Raw genomic sequence first — 23745 nt, 5'->3', positions numbered from 1 at the left:
AATGCAACAACGTGAATGGAAACACCATTTAAGGATCTTTCAAGAACCATAACTCCTGAACGGTAAAAGTCAAAATCGTCATTATTCATTGACCTCTATTTTGTCATCCGTAACAACATATAAAAATTTGAAAAGCTTTGGTTGAATGGTTCATGAGAAAATGCACGGACACGACTGGAAACACCATTTTTCAATCTTTCAAGAACCATAACTCCTGAACGGTAAAAGTCAAAATCGTCGTTATTGAACTTGACCTCCATTTTGTCACCAGTAACAACATATTAAAATTTGGGAAGCTTTGGAAGAACTGTTCATGTGTAAATGCACGGACACGACTGGAAACGCCATTTTTCCATCTTTCAAGAACCATAACTCCTGAACGGTAAAAGTCAAAATGGCCATTATTGAACTTGACCTTCATTTAGTTGTCAGTAACAACATATTAAAATTTTAAAAGCTTTGGTTGAAAGGTTCATGAGTTAATGCACGGACAACATTTGATTGCCGCCCGCCATCCCCAATTTAATAACCGACATTTTTGTCACAAAAATCCGGTTAAAAATCAACATAGGTGCAATATTTCTATAAATTTTCAGAGATCTAATGGGACAATTTATAGGAACTGACTTTTCCATGCCAGTCCACCACCCAACCTCACTATATGCTATAATTTGGTTTTGTACTTCATTTAACATGGTAAAAAAAGTACATTATTTTACTTTGATTTCCTTTTATAAGAGCAAATACAATGTAATTTACCATTAAAGGCTGTCCAATAGGTTGTTGGTACATTGTATTTGGTGAAACAGAAGTTCCTGTCATCTGAAAAAAAAATACAAATATTATATAGCTTTTACCTGTCTGATTAAAATTGTCAATATAAACTAGACCTGTATCACTACATGATGAACATTTCAAAATATTGATATTAAATTGCTTTGCCAAGCATAGTGGAAACAACTGCAGAGGTTCTATCTACCCTGAACAGTTTGGGCAAAAATGAACACAATATTCGTGCTTGGTACAGGTCTGAATTTGGATTGAAATTCAATATTTGATGCACAATAGGAATCTGACACAGAATAACTGTAGTCAAAGAACTTAGAATTAGTTATATGATTTAAATTCATATTCATTTTTATGCTTTTGTGCAATACACTATGCTGTTGTGAATTGACCCCCCCCCCCCCACATATAATATTTCAAGAAATTTTCTTTTTAATTTCTGAAATCTGATGAAAAAAAATCTTTATGCATAATTTAAAAGCAGTGTAAGGGAGGTAATCCTAACATATAATTTGTACTTTTTTAATTGTCCATTTACCAGGAAACCCTTGGTTTTTTTTGCTCCTAATTTCTTAACTGTTTGAGCCAAAATTTAAAATTTAAACAGTCAATTCATTGGGTATACAATATTTGGGGGGTTTACCTTTAAGAAGATATCAGTTGTGGCATTTATCTACATCATTATAAACATATTAATTGAATCCAAACTTTTAAATCTTCTTGAAATGACAAAAATTGAGTGAAAAAAATTCCTGATCCTCATGTTGAAGGTAGTATTGTTGAAAATCTATTTAATAGCTCATAATCAGTTCCGTTTGATCCAATAGTGATTTTGAAGTCAACACTAAGTGATTGATAAGATATACTAAAGTAGGGACTCACCATAGGCTGTGCTGCCCATGTGCTTGATGCATTTCCCTGGAACTGAAAGTTTGCACCTCCTGTTTTTTTATGCTCTCCTTTAGGTTGCCATTCATGTTGAGTTCTGAAGAAAATTTCATGACAAATAGACATAAATACTGTATCAAAAATAGCTAGTTACTTAAAGGCTTTTAGATCAAAGTTTTATGCTACAGGTGGTCCGAGAATACAATTAATTCGTAGTGCATTTCTTTTAGAACATAAACGAAAATTAAAAAAATCCCACCTGCGCTTTCTCAATGAAATTTTTACAGTGTGTTGTACTATTTTTGGGACAAATTATATCAAAATTATACAAAACTTCATCGCCTCTAACTCAAAATATGGACAATTTTGTGTTTAGGGTGTCTTGAAATCTTTTGACAGCTTCCGAAGTGCTAATTTTTAACCTTTTTCAGCTGGACCAAATCACTACTTTCCTGTAAAATTCTGAACCCAAATTTTTTTACAATGTAATTTCACTTACAATTTGAGGCATTAAACATGGAGAAATAAATTTGGAAGGGGTATAAAAATTAATGGCAAGTAACCCACTAATAACACTAGGGACTATATTCGTGAACAAACGAAAATCAAGGGACGACAATTGTGGTCTCTGACCTTATAGGATAGAAAGAGTTGACAAATCTTAAAAAAAACTAAAGCTTAATAAATTATAACACTGCTTGCAAAGTTTCATAACAATAGGATATATATTATAGACAATATGTTGAATTCTATACTCATCTTTGAGTGTTAAATTTTGACGTTAAAATTGAAAAATTTCAACTATCAACATTTTTGGCTTTAAAAATCAAAATATTGCAAAACAATACTTTTTAAATGCCTTCATATATAACTTATTATGTACTTAAAGCAATAGAGTACTCATTTGATTTATCAGACTTAGCATAATTATTCAAAAGTCAAACTTATATCAGCCTGGGCCTAAAAATTGAGGTTTTTCAATGAAAGGGGGCCTTACATGAAGATGTAATATTTTCCAGCAATTTTAAATTTGTGAAGCTTTTTGGTTAAAAATAATCCTTACATATGTTTTGAATGTACTTTAAATGGAAAGAAAAGTTACAAATAACATATCAAATTAGTTTAAAAGGGTTTTAAGCCAAGAAGACTGGAAAAAATTTAGGATCAATTTTGGCCGTGCCATATATTTACATTAAAAAATGCATATTGAGGCTATAAGAAATAAAAAATTGTGTCTTTTTTTATCATTTCTATACTCATGTGACATGATACAACAAATCTGAGCCCAAAAAGGCTCTGGCAATTAACTTTTCTTGCAGACAGTATGGTTTGATACACAGATTTTTGCCTTTTTAGTGAAAAATTTGAATGCAATTTTAGTCTCAATAGCATTATATTTAAACCACTTGCTATCCTACAGAAGAAAAGAAAGATATTATGTAAAATGGAACAGATACAATAGACATTGTAAAGTGCTTTTGTTACAAATTTAGTGAGGTCTTTATTATGGACTTCAAATTTTATATACCAAGCTCCCCACTTTTGACTTATCCAAATAGGGAGTTAGACAAGGGTCATTTATACAACACATTTTGCACATATTGTCTGAGATGATCTTCTTTTCTGTAGATTCAGAGGTCATAAATAAGTAAATGAAGTAGATAAAGGCACAGAAACACAAGTATTGACAAATGAAAACCTATCAGTTAAAAAGTCAGGATGCCATGTATGCATCAATATTGAAAAAGCCTTAAAATGCCTATTTTGACCATAAAATGCCGAAATTGGTCATTTTTGCAGAAATTCTATAAAATAAAAGTTTAAATCCTTTAGTTTCATGCTATTAGTGAACAACGAAAATCAAGGGACGACAATTGTGGTCTCGGACCAGGTATCACATAAACTTGAAATACCCATTATCCATGGAAAGGAAGTCAAGGTCAGATGAACCCTTCCATACCGACATGTACATTTAACAGAGATTCTGTACACTAAAAGAAATGCTTCTATTTTAATCTGATTTTATTTGTTACTTATTAATTTATCAGAACATTTTCGTGTGAATTTTGAAATGAATAGCATCCATGCTAAATCAAGATTTCTGTGTTAACAGGGGAGGTTATATTTTGATATAAGTTTTATTTATGTCTGTAGCGCAACCAAAGAGCTGTGGTGTCAAAAAGACAACTTTATTTGGCATTTATATCAAACTACAATTTGATAAACTGTTTTAGCCATTGCTATTGTTATACCACAAAGGTGACTGGATAATCACTGTAAAACATGTTTGTATATGGAATATTGTGAATTGAGAAATTTTTGCTAGCATTTATTGTTTGAACAAGGTATAAAAATGTGAGTCGAATTATAATGAATTGAGGAAATGTTGCCTACAAATAATGCAAGGAAAAAATGTGTTTTAAGTTTTGATAGAGCTGTCATGACACAATTTTCACAATACATGGGGGAGGGTTTCAATAAACATGTTTAACCCTGCTGCATTTTTGCGCCTGTCCCAAGACAGGAGCCTCTGGCCTTTGTAAGTCTTGTATGAATTTTAATTTTAGTTTCTTGATATAATTCAGAGTTATGTATGACATACATTATCACATAAATAGTTTACATATTAGTTTAGGGGCCAGCTGAAGAACCCCTCCAGGTACGGGAGTTTCTCACTGCATTGAAGACCCATTGGTGACATTCAGCTGTTGTCTGCTCTATGGTGTGGTTCTTGTCTCTTCGACACATTTCCAATTTCCATTATCAATTTTATGTAATTTAAAAATCATAAAAAGTATCTAAGTTACAGTACTTTTATCTATAATACTTACTTCTTGACACTTGCAGCAGGATTTATATTGAGGTTCCCAGCTAAACTTGCCAAACTAGAATCTAAGTCTTTCTGTAATAATTTATCAGTCTGTGTATTCATTAACTGACCAGATGTATTAGCTGGTTTCAGAACCTCTCCAAATGCATCAAAACCTAAAAAAAGGAGAAATTTTTTAAAAAAGCATTTAAAAAGATATCTTTCTGTATTCTTTACAAGAACAGTGAAAACAAGCTGATGAATCTAATCAGTATCAGGCAGATATATGTGGATCACTTAGGTAAAGTCATTTTACATCAGAAATCTCATTTAAAAATTGACTAGCAGTCCAAAAACATTTATGAACATACATAATATAGATATTCATACTATTGCAACAGAACCCATTATAAAAACCTTTTACCTCAAAATATTTATACTTATTCAGTAGGGGACTATTGCCATGTAATACTCACAGAATGCTTGTTTGAATTTGATGTGATATTAAAATGTGGTACTTGTATATGATCTTGTAGAACAGTCATATGTGAATTCTAACAATATTTTTATATTCATGCTGGCTTATTGTTCCTCTACCTAAATCAATGCACAACAAATATTATGTGAGTATTGTATGGCAATACATAGTCCCCTACTGAATAGGGAACAAATTTCAAAATCATTCTTTAACTTGTCATGATAAAGCTATAAACCAATTTTCAAATCAATATCAAATCAAAATAAAATGCTTTGCAGAGCACAACCTGATACGGCCACAGAGAACCCGGAACAGTTAGGGCAAAATTTGGAAACATTATTCAAGCTTGATACTGTCTGAATTTGGTTTGTATTCTGACAAAATAAATGTGGTTTAATATCTGAAAAATCAATATATGTCTATGATGACATCAAAGTCCAATTGCAGGATGTGTAAATTATAACTCTTTAGTTTAGTTATTAAGTTTAGTCTTTAATTCTATTTGTATACATCTTTGTATTAACAGTACGTAACTTGGTGGGTTGAGATTAAAGTGTTACAGAGAACATTTAAGTTGTTTACAACTAACATTTGCAGCAGAGCTCACAACGTCTGGCGAGATGGAACGACTCATGAGGTATAAGAACCCACCATGCTTGACAACAAAGAAATCATATCAGCAACGGAAAAACGAAGGGAATATGTGGCAACTGGTTACAGAAATGGACAAGAAAAGAGAGTACTTGCCTTGTCGTTACAAGGAAAACCGAGAGAAGAAGCATTAGAAATAACCCAGAAGATTTGAATGTTGATGAACGAGTAGACAAATTGCTAACAGAATTAGTTAAATTGTTTGAAAAGGACAGGAAAGATCAAGCTTATGCAGCATATACAACTTTTGATAAGTTGCATAGGGAGTCCTTGATTAAAATGTGCGACTATATGATTGAGTTTGAACAGAAGTATAACAAATGCAAGAAATATGACTTCCTGATGCAATATTAGTTTTTAACTCTTGGATATTGCAGGACTTGGTCAAAGTTACAGACATTTAGCTCAAACTGCATGTTCTGATTTAAAATTTGATATCATAAAGGTAGCCCTAAGTAGGATATTTTCATCAGAATCACTGAGTGATAATAATATAGAATCTAAAATTGTAGAAGAACATCATTTTGATAGAGGGTGAAGTTCAAGGAGATTTGGTGCACACAATAACATATTTAATCAAAGAAATATACAATCCAGACTTAATCCAACTGTCAATGGCAGCATATTTAGTTGTAGATGTGATTCAAAATATAACTGGTTCAGAGGTTTTCCACATAGAAAATATGATTTTAAAATGACAAGAGGAACAAACAGACACATCTGAAACTGTAAACATAACTGTAATTACAACTTAAACAAATTGCTGTATATGAAGCATTCAATGCTGCAGTTGTAGATATAGCATATACCAAAACAGTTTGCGCATCTAAATAGTTACATCAGTTTTAAGACACTCTTTACTCTGCTAATGGAGATATAAAACGCAAGAAAAGTCATACTATTAAACTTTGGTGTTGGTAAAACAGTGCATTCGTATCAGTCTGTAAAGTTACCTGCCACAATTTGGCCTAGAACAGAGTTGGGGTAATTGTAATTGTAATCGTTAATCAGCTGTAATTGATTACAATTCTTCAAGTAATCATTGTAATCATTAATCAGCCAAAAATCTGATTACATGTAATTTAATTTAATCAATTACTTTTCAAAATACCCTGTTATCCTGATTACTTTATGATTACATTCTGATTACAATGAAAACCAGATGCTCCGCAGGGCGTAGCTTTATACGACCGCAGAGGTTGAACCCTGAACAGTTGGGGCAAGTATGGACACAACATTCAAGCTGGATTCTGCTATAAATTTGGATTGTGATTAAATAGTTGACACAGCATAGGTTTCTGACACAGAATGAATGTATTCAAATGAACTTAAAATTTTTGTTTTCTCTTAGAGCAATTCACTATGCTGTTGAATATTAATCCTCTCAAAAAAATGTTTGAAGAAATTTTCTTTTTATTTATGAAATTTCAAATGAGAAAAATTGAACCCAATTTTTTAATCACATCCCCCTTTCCCTTATTCCAAAACTAATTTCAATTACAATATTCTAATGGAGTTTGCAACAATTACTACTCATTTAAATACATCATAAAATATTAAGATGTAAAAAAACTGCTTGTTATCACTGAATGGTAAAGATTATTTAAATTTATCAGTTGGTAGTAAAAAGTTAATAAACATTGTATATTGTATATAACAAAGATTTAAGTTGATTCTGGACAAAGAAAGATAACTCCAATTAAAAAAAATCTTGCAGATATTTCTTGCTTACTTTACTGGACAAAGAAAGATAACTCTTAATTAAAAAAAAATTTGCTATTTCACAATATTGTGAAATTAGATATTTCTTGCCATTGCACAATACTGTGCAATTGAAAAGACTTGCTATTGAACAATACTTAATATAATAATTTTAGATCCTGATTTGGACCAACTTGAAAACTGGGCCCATAATCAAAAATCTAAGTACATGTTTAGATTCAGCATATCAAAGAGGCCCAAGAATTTGATTTTTGTTAAAATCAAACTTAGTTTAATTTTGGACCCTTTGCACTTTAATTTAAACCAATTTTAAAACTGGACCAAACATTAAGAATCTACACACACAGTTAGATTTGGCATATCAAAGAACCCCAATTATTCAATTTTTGATGAAATCAAACAATGTTTAATTTTGGACCCTGATTTGGGCCAACTTGAAAACTGGGCCAATAATCAAAAATCTAAGTACATTTTTAGATTCAGCATATCAAAGAACCCCAAGGTTTCAATTTTTGTTAAAATCAAACTTAGTTTAATTTTGGACCCTTTGGACCTTAATGTAGACCAATTTGAAAACGGGACCAAAAATTAAGAATCTACATACACAGTTAGTTTTGGCATATTAAAGAACCCCAATTATTCAATTTTGATGAAATCAAACAAAGTTTAATTTTGGACCCTTTGGGCCCCTTTTTCCTTAACTGTTGGGACCCAAACTCCCAAAATCAATACCAACCTTCCTTTTATAGTCATAAACCTTGTGTTTAAATTTCATAGATTTCTATTTACTTATACCAACGCTATGGTGCGAAAACCAAGAAAAATGCTTATTTGGGTCCCTTTTTGGCCCCTAATTCCTAAACTGTTGGGACCGAAACTCCCAAAATAAATACCAACCTTCCTTTTGTGGTCATAAACATTGTGTTTAAATTTCATTGATTTCTATTAACTTTAACTAAAGTTATTGTGCGAAAACCAGGAATAATGCTTATTTGGGCCCTTTTTTGGCCCCTAATTCCTAAACTGTTGTAACCAAAACTCCCAAAATCAATCCCAACCTTTCTTTTGTGGTCATAAACCTTGTGTCAAAATTTCATAGATTTCTATTAAGTTAAACTAAAGTTATAGTGCGAAAACCAAGAAAATGCTTATTTGGGCCCTTTTTGGCCCCTAATTCCTAAAATATTGGGACCAAAACTCCCAAAATCAATACCAGCCTTCCTTTTATGGTCATAAACCTTGTTTTAAAATTTCATAGATTTCTATTCACTTTTACTAAAGTTAGAGTGCGAAAACTTAAAGTATTCGGACGACGACGACGACGACGACGACGACGACGACGACGACGACGACGCCAACGTGATAGCAATATACGACGAAAATTTTTTCAAAATTTGCGGTCGTATAAAAATCTTAAACTGTGTGTATGGTCAATAAAGGAAACTTTTTGTTATTCTAATTCAATTTATATTGAGCATGTTAAAATAGTTTGGTTTACTTTATTTTTTTTAAAAACTTGACAATTGGTTTGTATAATTCAGTAAAAAATAAACTGTTACAGTATTGAAAAGTCATCAATAGCCTAAGAGAGACATATAATACAATTATATGTTTCTGGCCTTAGTAAAAGATATTGTACATATTCACAATTTAAAGATATACATACATATATTTGATAATAACTGTTATATTCAAGTAATACTTATCTTTAACCCTTAATTATAATCTTTTATTAATGTTGTGATTTTTGTCATCTTTGAATTGACAGGTAGGAAACCAATTAAGGTTTGTTTTTATTGCAATTGCCAACTGAGTATAGCTGTAGGACAATATATATGGTAAAAGATAAATTAGACAAGTGATAATTTATCCAATTAGCACAAAATTAATTAAAAGTTGGGCAAATATCTTGTTTAAAATAAACAAATGTTTGTATGTATTTGGACTGGTCATGTAAAATGCAATGATTTTTTAGGACTTGTATTTTGTTTACAATTTGATTAAACTGGTACAATTTCATCCATATTTAACTCCCATAAACTGTACCTTGAAACAAATATAAATTAAAGTCTAGAATATGTCAGAAGACAAACAGCAAATGCTTTTTATAAGCTATATTCAATTGAAGTCAAAATAATTCAGAGATTAATGATGATAAAGTGCAATGGGTCATAACCCGTAAACCAGTGACACAATGTTCATGTATGTATGATGTGAACTTTTGAGGTTTATTAAATAGATGAAGCTTGAAGTTATCATTTTATAATATAGCAAACACAATACTTTCTAAAAAATGCTATAGTTATATAATAAACATTTATTCATTCACATCATGCAAAATGTTTATTTTTTTAATTCATTGTAATCAGATGTAATCATGATTACTTTGCCAATGTAATCATTAATTTAATCAGACACTTTCAGAAATGATGTAATCATTAATCTAATTTAATCGTACAAATGACAAAGTAGGTAATTGTAGTTTAATCAATTACATTGAAAGTAATCGGACCCATCTCTGGTCTAGAAACAGAAGTAATTGACTACGAAATACCTCTATTATTGAGTGAGGGGACAGGGCTAGGATGAAAATTTTTCTCTTGCCTTTTTTTAGTTGTTATCTCTGTCCTGCTTTCTATTTTTCACTCTATTTGGTCCTGCCAATTTTTTTTTATAATTTATCCTGACTTTTTTTACATAATTCATTGTGCTTGTGCATAGGTGTGAACTTTATAATGTAATCAAAAACTCAATAAAAAAAAGAAAACTATTTTGCTCATCTTAAATTTAATTCAAACTTAAATTGATACTTTAATCTGCAAACAAACATTTCTGGTAATCTTGGTTTCATTTGATCTGATTGTTTTCTGCTATGAACTCACAACATCCATCAACACAATATATATAGTATAATCCTCTAACCTAATTGAACTAAATATAAATAGTAACAGTGGTTGACATATTGTTTTGTCAATATATGGCAATTTTATATACTACAAAACCTAAATAAAAGTCTAGTGAGTTTTTAAAACAAAAGTAAGAAACTGAACAGAAAAAATAATAAATGTGTACACATAATTTACACAACACAAATGTAAACATGTAACACTGAGAAACCTGAATCAGTAAGTGGTGTTCCTGTCATAGGTTGATCAACTGCAGAAGAAACATGACTGGTTGAATGCAGTGAGCCAATCATCTTACTATGATTTTTCTCAATGTCTGACACAGAAGAAACCGTTGAGGGCATGACAGAACTGGAAACCTGTTTGACTGGTGAAATGAGTTCTTGTCTAGATAACAGATTATCAAGAGAACTATCAACAGGGATAGACACAGATGCTAAAGGGTCTAATGGATCCAGTGTGAACATCTGGTCTGCTGCTGAAAATGAGGTCAATCTCTTTAGACAATGTACATGTATTACTATGTTGATTTCAATAAAATAGTTAGCTACCAACCTCTGATGTATGAAACACATTAACTTTAATATTCACTGCTCCCTTTTGATGCTTAATAAATGTGAAAACCAACATTATCCATTTTGTCTTTTAGTAAATTTGTAAAAGTAGATCAAAATTAAGATCTACCAAGGTGGTTAGCATCACCTTGACTAATATCAATTTGGCTTGTTTAATTTTCATGAGATTTTGACAAATTGTTTATTTTGACCCTTTGACAAAATTCTAAATTTACCAAATAACTGAACCAATCACTCTATCAGAAAAATTTCATTCATTATAAAGCAGTTTGACCAATACATAATTTGATAATTGAGCTTAATATTTCCTATACAATATTATTAAAACGTTTAGCTGATTTTTACAGAGTTATCTCCCTGTAGTGTAAGGTACATGTACCACTTTAAACCAGATGCTCCGCAGGGCGCAGCTTTATACGACCGCAGAGGTTGAACCCTGAACGGTTGGGGCAAGTATGAACACAACATTCAAGCTGGATTCAGCTCTAAATTTGGATTGTGATTAAATAGTTGACACAGCATAGGTTTCTGACACAGAATGAATGTGGTCTAATGAACTTAAAATTTTTGTTTTGCCTTTGAGCAATTCACTATGCTGTTGAATATTAATCCTCTCAAAAAAATGTTTGAAGAAATTTTCTTTTTATTTATGAAATTTCAAATGAGAAAAATTGAACCCATTCCCCCCCCCCCACCCCCCCACCCCCCCAATTTTTGTTTTCACACCCCTATCCTTTATTCCAAAACTGATCTCAATTCAAATTTCTAATTGAGTTTGCAACAATAATTACTCATTTAAATACATCATAAAATATTAAAATGTTAAAAAGTGCTTGTTATCACTGAATGGTAAAGATTGTTTTAATTTATCAGTTGGTAGTAAAAGTGAATATTCATTGTATATTGAATAAAACAATGATTTAAGTTTATTCAACTACCTATTCTGGACAAAGAAAGATAACTCCAATTAAAAATCTTGCTATTGCACAATATTGTGAAATTAGATATTTCTTGATATTGTGCAATACTGTGCATTTGAAAATACTTGCTATTAAACAATACTGTGTACTTGAAAATTTCTTGCTATTTCGCAATACTATGCAATTGAAAATCTCTTGCTATTGCACAATACTGTGCAATTGAAGATTTCTTGTTATTGCTGAGTACTGTGCAATTGAAAATTTCTTGCTATTGCACAATACTTAATATAATAATTTTAGATCCTGATTTGGACCAACTTGAAGACTGGGCCTATAATCAAAAATCTAAGTACATGTTTGGATTCAACATATCAAAGAACCCCAAGAATTCAATTTTTGTTAAAATCAAACAAAGTTTAATTTTGAACCCTTTGGACTTTAATGTAGACTAATTTGAAAACAGGACCAAAAATTAAAAATCTATATACAGTTAGATTTGGCATATCAAAGAATCCCTTTTATTCAATTTTTGATGAAATCAAACAAAGTTTAATTTTGGACCCCGATTTGGACCAACTTGAAAACTGGGCCAATAATAAAAAATCTAAGTACATTTTTAGATTCAGCATATCAAAGAACCTCAAAGTTTCAATTTTTGTCAAAATCAAAATAAGTTTAATTTTGGACCCTTTGGACCTTAAATGTAGACCAATTTGAAAACGGGACCAAAAATTAAGAATCTAAGTAAACAGTGAGACTCAGCATATCAAAGAACCCCAATAATTCAATTTTTAATGAAATCAAACAAAGTTTAATTTTGGACCCTTTGGGCCCCTTATTCCAAAACTGTTGTTGGGACCAAACCTCCCAGAATCAATACCAACCTTCCTTTTGAGGTCATAAACCTTGTGTTTAAATTTCATAGATTTCTATTTACTTTTACTAAAGTTATGGTGCGAAAACCAAGAAAAATGCTTATTTGAACCCCTTTTTGGCCCCTAATTCCTAAACTGTTAGGACCAAAACTCCCAAAATCAAGCCCAACCTTCCTTTTGAGGTCATTAACCTTGTGTCAAAATTTCAAAGATTTCTATTTACTTAAACTAAAGTTACAGTGCGAAAAACAAGAAAATGCTTATTTGGGCCCTTTTTGGCCCCTAATTCCTAAAATGTAGGGATCAAAACTCCCAAAATCAATTCCAGTCTTCCTTTTTGTGGTCATAAACCTTGTGTTAAAATTTCATAGATTTCTATTCACTTTTACTAAAGTAAGAGTGCGAAAACTAAAAGTATTCGGATGACGACGACGCAGACGACGACGCCAACGTGATAGCAATATACGACGGCGGTCGTATAAAAACTTATGTATTGCTCATCAAGCTTCTTTCGACAAGCTCCCCTTAAATAAAACAAATCAAAGCTTTACTGAACATTGATTTTATGTTGAAAGTCTTAAAGATAAGAGGTTTCACTAAAAGCATTATAGAAACTTAAATCTTTTAAAGATCTATGACAATGAAGTCAAGATTAGATAAATAGTGTCAGACATACCCAAGCATCTTACATTTTTTGGATACACTAAATATTTTTGACCTATTCAGATTTAAAGTCAGACCAAATCACCAAAAAAAATAACATTGTCTAATTAACAATAAATTGCTTCAGGTGAATGCAGCTGGATACTACCACAGAGGTCCTACCCTGAACAGTTGGGGCAAAAATAGACACAATATTCACGCTTGATACAGGTCTGGCAAACAGTTAAATGTGGCACCCCTACGGAATAAACTGTTATACATTATAGTATTCTTTTGGTATGGTTGAAGTGCCATATGAAACTCTTACCCAGGTCTGAATTTGGATTGTAATTAAATATTTGACACATAATAGGTTTCTGACACACTATAACTGTAGTCAAAGGACTTAGAACTGGTTAAATGATTTTAATTTATATTCAGTTTTTTGCTTTTATGCAATACACCATGATATTCGTTAGATACCAATTTTTGTGGATTTCATTGGTTTCATACCTTTGTATGCAGACCTTGGCAAAACCACGAAATTAAATATCCACAAACATACAAGTTTCCTTTATCAACGAAAATTGGTAACCACGAAAATAAATGAATCCACAGACAGCATTGTTAATTTCTTTCTGTGCCCATCCCATGTAAAGGGCCTGGATTTTTTTTTATTGATTTAGGTACCTTCATATTTGTTTTACATTTTAGTTGCCGCTGTGAAATTCAGCATTTCATTTTGAGATTTTTGGTTTTCAGCCATTCATTTATATAATCTTTGCCTCTGTGTTGAGTTAACACATTATAGGTCAATCTTAAAAAATCCTACTGACTCAGTCCGATTTTGTGAGACCAATTATGTTATAGTCCCAGTTTGTTATAGGCCGAAATATCAGGTAACTTTAGATACACTATGGTTTTTATGATTTTAATAAATAAACATTAAACATTTGTAAAGCATCCTATTAAAAGCGCTGGAAAATGATTATTCATAATAAAATTGATAATGGAAATGGGGAATGTGTCAAAGAGACAACAACCCGACCATAGAAAAAAACAACAGCAGAAGGTCACCAACAGGTCTTCAATGTAGGGAGAAATTCCCGCACCCGGAGGCAACCTTCAGCTGGCACCTAAACAAATATATACTAGTTCAGTGATAATGAACGCCATACTAATTTCCATATTGTACACAAGAAACTTAAATTAAAATAATACAAGACTAACAAAGGCCAGAGGCTCCTGACTTGGGACAGACCCAAAAATATATTCATAAATGTTTAAACACAGTATTTATTTTCTCTTCAACCAGAGGATGGGAGGAGACTTCTGAAAATGGGATAATTGTACTCCTGTCTGGAGGTTCACTTATATGGATCTCATGCATGTCTGGGGAATCCCCAAGGAAAGCATACAGGTAAGATAAACATACAAAATGGCATACAGTTCAATAGTAATCAACGGTACCAGGATTATAATATAAATATAATATGCCAGACGTGCATTTCCTCTACATCAGTGTGGTTAGATCATACTAGTTATAAAGCCAAACAAGGTTGAAGAGCATTGTGTATAAGTTTCTTAGCATTTGGTTAAGGCAAACTAAAGTTAGAGAACGGAAACGAAAAGTTTAGCAATTATTTCGATTGTTAAGGTGATGTCCCAGATTTTAATCTTGGTTTGTTTTTTGTGGTAATAAGCATTCTGTATTAGTTTCATAACATTTGGTCAAGGCAATCTAAAGTTAGAGAATAAAAACCAATTTGAGAAATATGTACGGATGGACATACAGAAAGACAAGAGTAAAACTTAATGCCCCCAATGGTGGAGGCATAAAGGAAAGCATGTTTGTTAGTTTTATAGAAAGCTCCTTTATACTCATACAATGACAGTTATTTCATTTGTTTTACTAAACAAGGCTCTTGCTATGAATTGAACTGGGGTTTTCTCCAAATTGTAAAAATTAAAATTGCATTTAAGTCTAGAATGACAAATTGGTAATAATAAATGCACGCAATAATTTCTAAATCTACAGTATATATAACAAGTATGATATGTGATTTAAGCAATAACAAGTGTTTTCCAAAATTCTCCATCCTCTTAGAAACCTCACTTCACTGTCATTTACAATTTATAAAGGAGCCTATATTAGTAATAAATAAAATGCTTCGCTAAGTGCAGCTTGATACGACATAATAGGTCCAATCCTGAACAATTGGGTCAAATTTAGACACAATAAAGGATTCTGACACAATAAATGTGGTTGAAGAGCTTAAAATCTATTGGGCAATACTGTGCAATTCAAGATTTTTTCTTGAAACTTGAGAAGAAAAAATTTGAAAAAAAATATTAAAAAATTGGAACACTTTGACTTTGAGCAATTGCCCCCAAACTCAATGCTAGCCTCTCCTTGGGAATCTGGTTGTACGACTGTAGAGAGATCGATAAAACACAAGTTTTTGTCCGAAAACTAGAAAAATACTGTTTTTTGCCCCTGCATGTTTGGGCACCTTCTCAATCCTAGCCTTCCCTTTGTGATATAAAACCTTGTGGTACAATGTCAAGTAGATCCATAATGACATTCAAGTTATTGTCCTGAAACTACAAACATGCTTGTTTTTTGCCCTTAATTCTCAAACAATAATCCCCAAATTTAATCCCCAAAATCAATCCTGACCTTACTATTGTGGTATTAAACCTTCTTGCAAAATTTCTAAGAGATCCATTAACTTAATTTGCTAGTGCTAAAGTTATTGTTGGGCAACAAAATGTGTCTTGGGACAACGACGACAATGATGATATCATAGCATTATACCAACCCCAAAAAAGTTTTGCAGTGGTATAAAAAGCCTGAACCAGTTTTGTTAAACATGCTTTTATTGCCTACCCATATATCCTGATGATGTTGACGAGTTGTTGTAAAAAACTTTCGTAAAGTCAACATCTGCTGTCAAGAAGAAAATATGTACATGTATTTCATTTTTATATAATTATAAAAGATGTTTGTTATTTTGATTGGCTAATAGCAATCTTGTGTCATTCTTCATTTCAAAATGAATTATATGAATTGAAATATACATGATGGCACATGTTTCTACAATATAGTGCACAGGTAAATAGAAGTAAAACTTAATGTTTATCACATTTTCTTGATCTTAGACTGGAAGTATTATATTGACAAGAACAATGAAGACCCGTCTTCAAACATTTCATCTGTGATGCTGTGAGCAATTTTATGACATTGACTTAAAACATGGCACGTTATTTACTCTACAAAGTGTGGTGCCCTACAATATTATCATTCTTGGTTTGTTTTCACAATTACGTAAATAAATGAAGAGATTGATAGATAAATTCTCAGAAAACAGCATCCGGTAAACCTGTGAAGATTCTGTTACCCTTCATCTGTATGTGTGCTAATTGATAGATTGGTGGATTTGTGGGAGACAATTAATTCTAAAGAAAAACACAGTGACAAAAGAAATTTGTACAAGATTGATTGAATACATGCCCCATGTTTACTGATTTTTTTGGGGCTAGCAATTGCACTATACTAGATGTAAATATCGCAAGTTGTTATAATTTTGTAAAATTACTGTTTACTCCAGTGGCACACATTTCATGCAAATTTTGGATTATTGTAAAATGATTGTTCTGATAGAAATAAAAGAGATTTTAAAGAAACTTGGGAATTATTAGGCTTTGCTCTAAATCCAGGATAAGATCATGGGTTGTTATACAAATGTTTCACTTGAGCCTGGATCAGTCCCTGATGTGTTGAAATTTTTCATGTACTAAAAAAGTAATTATTGGCACATTCACTAATGACGAGTTGGAATACTGACACCTGCTGCATATAAGTGGACAAAATTCATTCAAATACAAATATTTTAGCAGTTTTGAATTTCACAAATTTAAATGCACCTATATATACGTACTTATAAATATAATTATTTTCTGTTACTGTATCTTACATTAATTTGTAGGATCCTTTACTATAGATAATTGAGCTGATCTGTAACAATAACATCTCCATGCCTTATATATCATGTACTGTAGTACTCCGCTAGATTAAAACTGACGAGGAAAGGTAACATACAACCACCGAAAGCTTTACTTTTGTGAAGCCCAGGTGGTCGTGTGGTCTATATCACAGTAGCATGGGTTAGAATCCCGGCGAGGGAAGAACAAAAAATTTGCGAAAGCAAATTTACAGATCTAACATTGTTGGGTTGATGTTTAGATGAGTTGTATATATATATATATTTAATTGTTTTCAATTTAGACTTGTTTATATCTTTTTCGTTTGGGCTTGTATTATATTTTCCCTCTGGTTTATATTATCTGTTGTGACTCTTTAACATTCAAGAGTCTATCCTAAATTGAGGTCAATTGTATTGCCTTCCAAATACTTTTCAATCCCTAACATCACTGCAGAGACATTAATTGTGGAAATCCAGATATGGTGTACAAATTTTACCACCTCATGTTTGTGGTTAACCATCTTTACTGCAAGTTCATTGTTTCTATTTGGTATTAAATCAATATATAGATCCACTTTGTTAAATCTTGTGATCAATATATTTGGCAATCGTAAATAGCAGTTTGCAGGGTTTAAGAACATCAGTTGTTCTACCTGTTGGTCAAAAAGGTTTTATCAAAATATACTTTTTCACTTTTTTGGTCTTTTCGAAAATGTTGTTTGTGCTGTATATAGACCCCTCTACAACAAAATTTGTTTTAAAATGCACATCTAAAGAAAGTGTGGTTCTTATCTAACGCAATTATAGGTTTAAATTTTGTTTTCAATTTAGACTTGTTTATATTTATTTCGTTTGGGCTTGTATAATATTTTCCCATGTTTATATAATTGTTTCATTCTATTCCGACTCTTTAAAATTAAAAAAAAAGATAATACCATCTATCCAAATACCATTAAGCAACTCTGAAACAGGAATGCCAACCAATTGTAAGATGCCAGACTTGTGACTGTAGAGTTGTAGGTTAAACTTCTGTCAACGGAAATCTTGTGTTGTAATCTAGAGCAAGATACTTTACTTTGCTTGTTCCAGTCTATACAGCTGTTTTAAAAATAGTGTGTGGTTCAGGGCAGTGATGGACATGTCGAGTCCAGATGCAGATTAAGAGGGTTGATTATATAGGGAATCGCAGAAGCATGACTGAAGTGGGCCCCCACTTATGAAAATTCTGTATCTGCCTCTGGAGTCTTGTACGGTTTTTGCTTCATAAATGAGTTGAGAATAATTATGGTTTGAAAAGCCCATGGACAATGGATGATAATATATGAATGGCTATAAGATAATTTATTGTGAATATCTAAGACCATGTACAAAAATTTATCTGGGGTTCTTCCATGTTTGAAGAGATATAACACCATATTGCATGTTTAATGCATGCTTTTAAAAGCCCTCTTTATTTGAATTCAACTGTAAACCCTAAATTGGCGACTTTAAATAAAAGAAGAGCAAACCTTGTAGTATTAGGCTTTGCAGTTTGGAAATTTATAATATACCTTGAATACTGCTGGAGAAAAAAAAACTTTTTACCTAACTACCTACCCTCCTTCCTAACTACCTACCCTCCTGTGAAACCAAGGGTTGGGAGAGGGAAAAGAAACATATTTTTAAATGTGGTCTTAAATTCAGTTATTGGCTTTTCCCTTTTACATCATTTATTACAGCTCACCTTGACTAGGTTGTGTGTTCCAGCCACCAGGAGCAAAAGAAGTCTGTATATTATTGACAGCATTATTCATGGCCATCACTTGCTGGACATTCTGAACAAACGGATTCCCTGTTAAACTCAGTAAATCATCACTTGCCATACCAGGTTGTGAAGATACTGGTGAGCCAAGCAAATTATTTGTGTCTGTTGCATTTGTATTATTGGCAAATGGATTTGTTGATGGTGGTGATTGTGTAGCAGTACTTGGAGTTGCTGGTGAACCCGTTTCCTTTAATTTATATTCCTAAAATGGAATGAACAAAACTGCAAGGATACTGGTAATTACCCAATCCATGAGAAATGAGAATATGGCTAACCTTTGATGTAGAAGAAAAAGAGATTTAGCTAGATTTCCATTTTTCATTTTTTGTACAGGTTAAATCCATTTTTAAGCAAAATTTTGTACATGTTATAGCGTATATGAACTACTTTTCTGCATGTTTTACATGTAATAATGTATTGTTGCATTGTTCAAATTATAGCATATACTAAATTTTTGTACATGTTATAACATATATACTTTTTTGACAATACTGATCCATTTTTCTTCAGAAAATATATGCTGAATCCCATATACTGCATAGCGACGATACACTGACAACGTTAGTGCCATATCAAGATCACTTTCTTTGTTTTTGCCATACAGTTTGTCCGTTACAAATAACATTTTCATTTTTGCACTCAAAGCTAACTTTGTCTGTTTTCTCCTGCTTTAGCAAATTGTCCCTTCCAGAGGGCCGCCATTTTATATATCCTCAAACATTACGATGGACTTGAAAAACAGAGATGTCATAATACTGTTACGACACTGTAGCAGCGCAGAGAGTGATGCGTATAAACAATAGTGTGATTTCTCTTTAATACTGCATTTGAGGAATGTTTTATCAAATTCTCTTGATTTTCAATAAAAAATCAAACAAAATCATGCTTTTACTCAATCTTAAAAGAACTATAGAACAGACCTGCCAAGAACTATAGAACAGACCTGACAACCATCTCAATTTTGGCGGTATTAATCCAATATTAAACCCCAAACCAGATATCAGGATTGTCAAAATTACACAAAATATACAGGAAAAAAAAAATATTGGTTACCAATTTTGAAGTTTTTCTGATCAATTGCTATAATTCTAATGCAATAGTTTGGAAGGATAATTTTCATAGGACATTGACAAATATTTTGAAGGGTTAGATTCTATGTTCTACTAGTCTGCAACTAAGAAGGCCACCATTTGGAATACTGATTTTTTTTTTTAATTTCTCATATTTTAAAAATTGGAAACAGTCAATAATTGAAAAACTGACGTAACATGATCATCTTAATATTATTTGCCTTTTTAATTTTTATTTGAGTCTCACTGGTGAGTTTATTGAAGACGTTTCGAAACCTCTTTCAAAATTTCAATCCTAGTATCTATCATGAGATATACCTTTAATTGTTGTAATCTTTGATTCTCCTCATCTAAAATTTTTTTCTTTTCTTCCTCTGATATCTGAAAAGAACTGTTCCCTGATATTGCATCTACAGCTGTTGAGAAGCCTGCTGGTCTGAAAATACAACAGACATTATGTTATAGATGATGCATATTTTAAGGTTTTTCTTGTCGTAGAACACACCGAGGGGTGTCAGGATTGATCAAATGAAAGACATATATGATAATGTTTCTATATTGTAGAGATAAATTAACAAAACTTCACGTTATTTTTTTTTCTAAAATTAAAATAAGGGACTACAATGACGGTTCATTTTACATCTATCATCGATTTAACCTTGAAAAATAAATTTCCAACTCGGCAACAAAAAACTATTAGACCAATACAGTTTTGAAGTTAATCATAGATTGCATGTTTATCAAGGAAAATAATGACCTCACACAGGTCATTATTTTATGCCTTGGAGCAATTATCATTGAAACATGGTATCGGCCGGGTTGATTCTGAAAAAGAATGACCTGTCGTTCTGAAAGAAAATAACTCCATATAGGTATATAAATTCTTTTAAATTCATTCTTTCAATTTCATTGTTGCTGTTCCTGTCTTGTGTCGCTCAAATTGATCTATATGAAACTCTACAAGATTGTAGACAAGAATGAAATGCATGACAAACTTCATGATTGTTTGGCCCCTAATTCCTAAACTGTTGGTACCATAACCCCTAAAAATCAATCCCAACCTTGCAGTCAAATTTCACAGAAATCCATTAACTTTAAAGTTATTGTCCAGAAAAGAAATGTGTCTTGGGACGAGAGATGCAGACAACAACATCATAACATTATACAAACCCAAATTTTTTTGGAAATTGGACATTTACATATTTAATACGGTCCAAAACAAGTAAACTGCGAGCTACTGCTCACTGATGATACCCCCGCCGCAAGTGGATAATATTAATAGTGTAAAAATATGCAAGTGTTCGGTAAACAGGAAGTTGTCAAGTGATCAATCTGAAAACGCATCACACCGTATAGCTGACTTAGATAAACCCTGAAACCAAATTTCAGAAATCCTTGTATTGTAGTTCCTGAGAAAAATGTGACGAAAATTTTCAACTTGGCTATCATGTGTAAAATCATACAAGTGTTCGGTAAACAGGAAGTAGTCAAGTGATCAATCTGAAAACGCATCACACGGTATAGCTGACTTAGATAAACCATGAAACCAAATTTCAGAAATCCTTGTATTGTAGTTCCTGAGAAAAATGTGACGAAAGTTTCATGGGACGGACTGACTGACGGACGGACGGACGGACTGAAGGACGGACTGAAGGACGGACTGAAGGACGGACTGACGGACAGACAGAGGTAAATCAGTATACCCCCCCTTTTTTAAAGCGGGGGTATAAAAATAAAATTAACACTCACACACACACACCAAATATAGCATTCAGAAAATAGGTCTTTTAAAAATTTATAAAACTTTGTTTATACAGTCCTAAATAGCTTATAATTATCAACACTTAGAATACAGAAATTTTTCAAATAAATATTTTAATCCAATTATAATTGTGTGAGACATTTTAATCCCAGATACACTTATTTATCAACAGGTGAAAATAAGTCATTTTAGTGTAAATCAAACTTCCTATAATTAAACAAATCTGTTCAAAGACAAATAACTCAATCACATTGAAAATACCACTTTTGAATATTAACTAGAGGCTCTAAAGAGCCTGTGTTGCTCACCTTAGTATATGTGAATTAAATGTTAAACAAAGGAAGCAGACAGTTCATGACAAAATTGTGTTTAGGTGATTGTGACGTGTTTGTACATCTTACTTTACTGAACATTCTTGCTGCTTACAATTATCTCTATCTTGTCCATGTAGTTTCAGTGGAAAATGTTAGTAAAAATTTACAAATTTTATGAAAATTGTTAAAAATTGATTATATTAAAATGGCAATAACTTCTTAGGGGGTCAATTGACCATTTTGGTCATTTTGACTTATTTTTGAGTCTTAAATTGCTGTACATTATTGCTGTTTACAGTTTATCTCTATATATAATAATAATCAAGATAATAACCCAAAACAGCAAAATTTCCTTAAAATTACCAATTTAGGGGCAGCACCCTAACAACGAGTTGTCCCATTCATCTTAAAATTTCAGGGCAGATAGATCTTGACCAGATAAACAATTTTACCCCTTGTCAGATTTGCTCTAAATGCTTTGGTTTTTGAGTAATAACCAAAAACTGCATTTAACCTCCATGTTCTATTTTAGCCTTGGCAGCCATCTTGGATGGTTGGCCAAGTCAAAAAACACAAACTTTAAACTAGATACATCAATGATGATTGTGGCCAAGTTTGGATTAATTTGGCTCAGTAGTTTCAGAGGAGAAGATTTTTGTAAAAGATCATGGATATTTACGAAAAATGGTTAAAAATTGACTATAAAGGGCAATAACTCCTAAAGGGGTCAACTGACCATTTTGGTCACGTTGACTTATTTGTAAATCTTACTTTGCTGAACATTATTGCTGTTTACAGTTTATCTCCATCTATAATGATATTCAAGATAATAACCAAAAACAGTAAAATTTCCTTAAAATTACCAATTTAGGGGCAGCAACCCAACAATGGGTTGTCCGATTCATCTGAAAATTTCAGGGCAGATAGATCTTGACCTGATAAACAATTTAACACCATGTCAGATTTGCTCTAAATGTTTTGGTTTTTGAGTTATAAGCCAAAAACTGCATTTTACCCCTATGTTCTATTTTTAGCCATGGCGGCCATCTTGGATGGTTGGCCAGGTCAAAAAACAAACTTTCAACTAGATACATTGATGATGATTGTGGCCAAGTTTGGATTAATTTGGCCCGGTAGTTTCAGAGGAGAAGATTTTTGAAAAAGATCATGGACATTTACGAAAAATGGTTAAAAATTGACTATAAAGGGCAATAACTCCTAAAGGGGTCAACTGACCATTTTGGTCATGTTGACTTATTTGTAAATCTTACTTTGCTGAACATTATTGCTGTTTACAGTTTATCTCCATCTATAATAATATTCAAGATAATAACCAAAAACATTAAAATTTCCTTAAAATTAACAATTTAAGGGCAGCAACCCAACAATGGGTTGTCTGATTCATCTGAACATTTCAGGGCAGATAGATCTTGACCTGATAAACAATTTTACACCATGTCAGATTTGCTCTAAATGCTTTGGTTTTTGAGTTATAAGCCAAAAACTGCATTTTACCCCTATGTTCTATTTTTAGCCATGGCGGCCATCTTGGTTGGT

The 23745-nt window shown here is 32.1% G+C and overlaps 1 protein-coding gene across 5 annotated transcripts in view; it reads right to left on the bottom strand.

The window, feature by feature from the left end:
- Nucleotides 1-23745, bottom strand: part of LOC134686955 (phosphatidylinositol-binding clathrin assembly protein LAP-like) — a 68955-nt gene that overhangs the window by 11679 nt on the left and 33531 nt on the right. For 3 of the 5 annotated variants that reach the window (XM_063546833.1, XM_063546829.1, XM_063546831.1), the window contains exons 11-16: nt 20431-20548; nt 18962-19244; nt 16143-16202; nt 4506-4659; nt 1669-1771; nt 760-822 (exon numbers count right to left, since the gene is read on the bottom strand). In XM_063546833.1, coding sequence (XP_063402903.1) covers nt 760-822; nt 1669-1771; nt 4506-4659; nt 16143-16202; nt 18962-19244; nt 20431-20548 — 781 coding nt within the window. The remainder of the gene's footprint in view (nt 1-759; nt 823-1668; nt 1772-4505; nt 4660-16142; nt 16203-18961; nt 19245-20430; nt 20549-23745) is intronic. The other 2 variants (XM_063546830.1, XM_063546832.1) reach the window with 2 other exon arrangements.

This window comes from Mytilus trossulus, chromosome 10 (assembly GCF_036588685.1).
Source record: "Mytilus trossulus isolate FHL-02 chromosome 10, PNRI_Mtr1.1.1.hap1, whole genome shotgun sequence".
Classification (NCBI taxonomy): domain Eukaryota; kingdom Metazoa; phylum Mollusca; class Bivalvia; order Mytilida; family Mytilidae; genus Mytilus; species Mytilus trossulus.
Note: the sequence above shows the minus strand (reverse complement) of the source record. Positions and strands in the feature narration are given on the sequence as shown.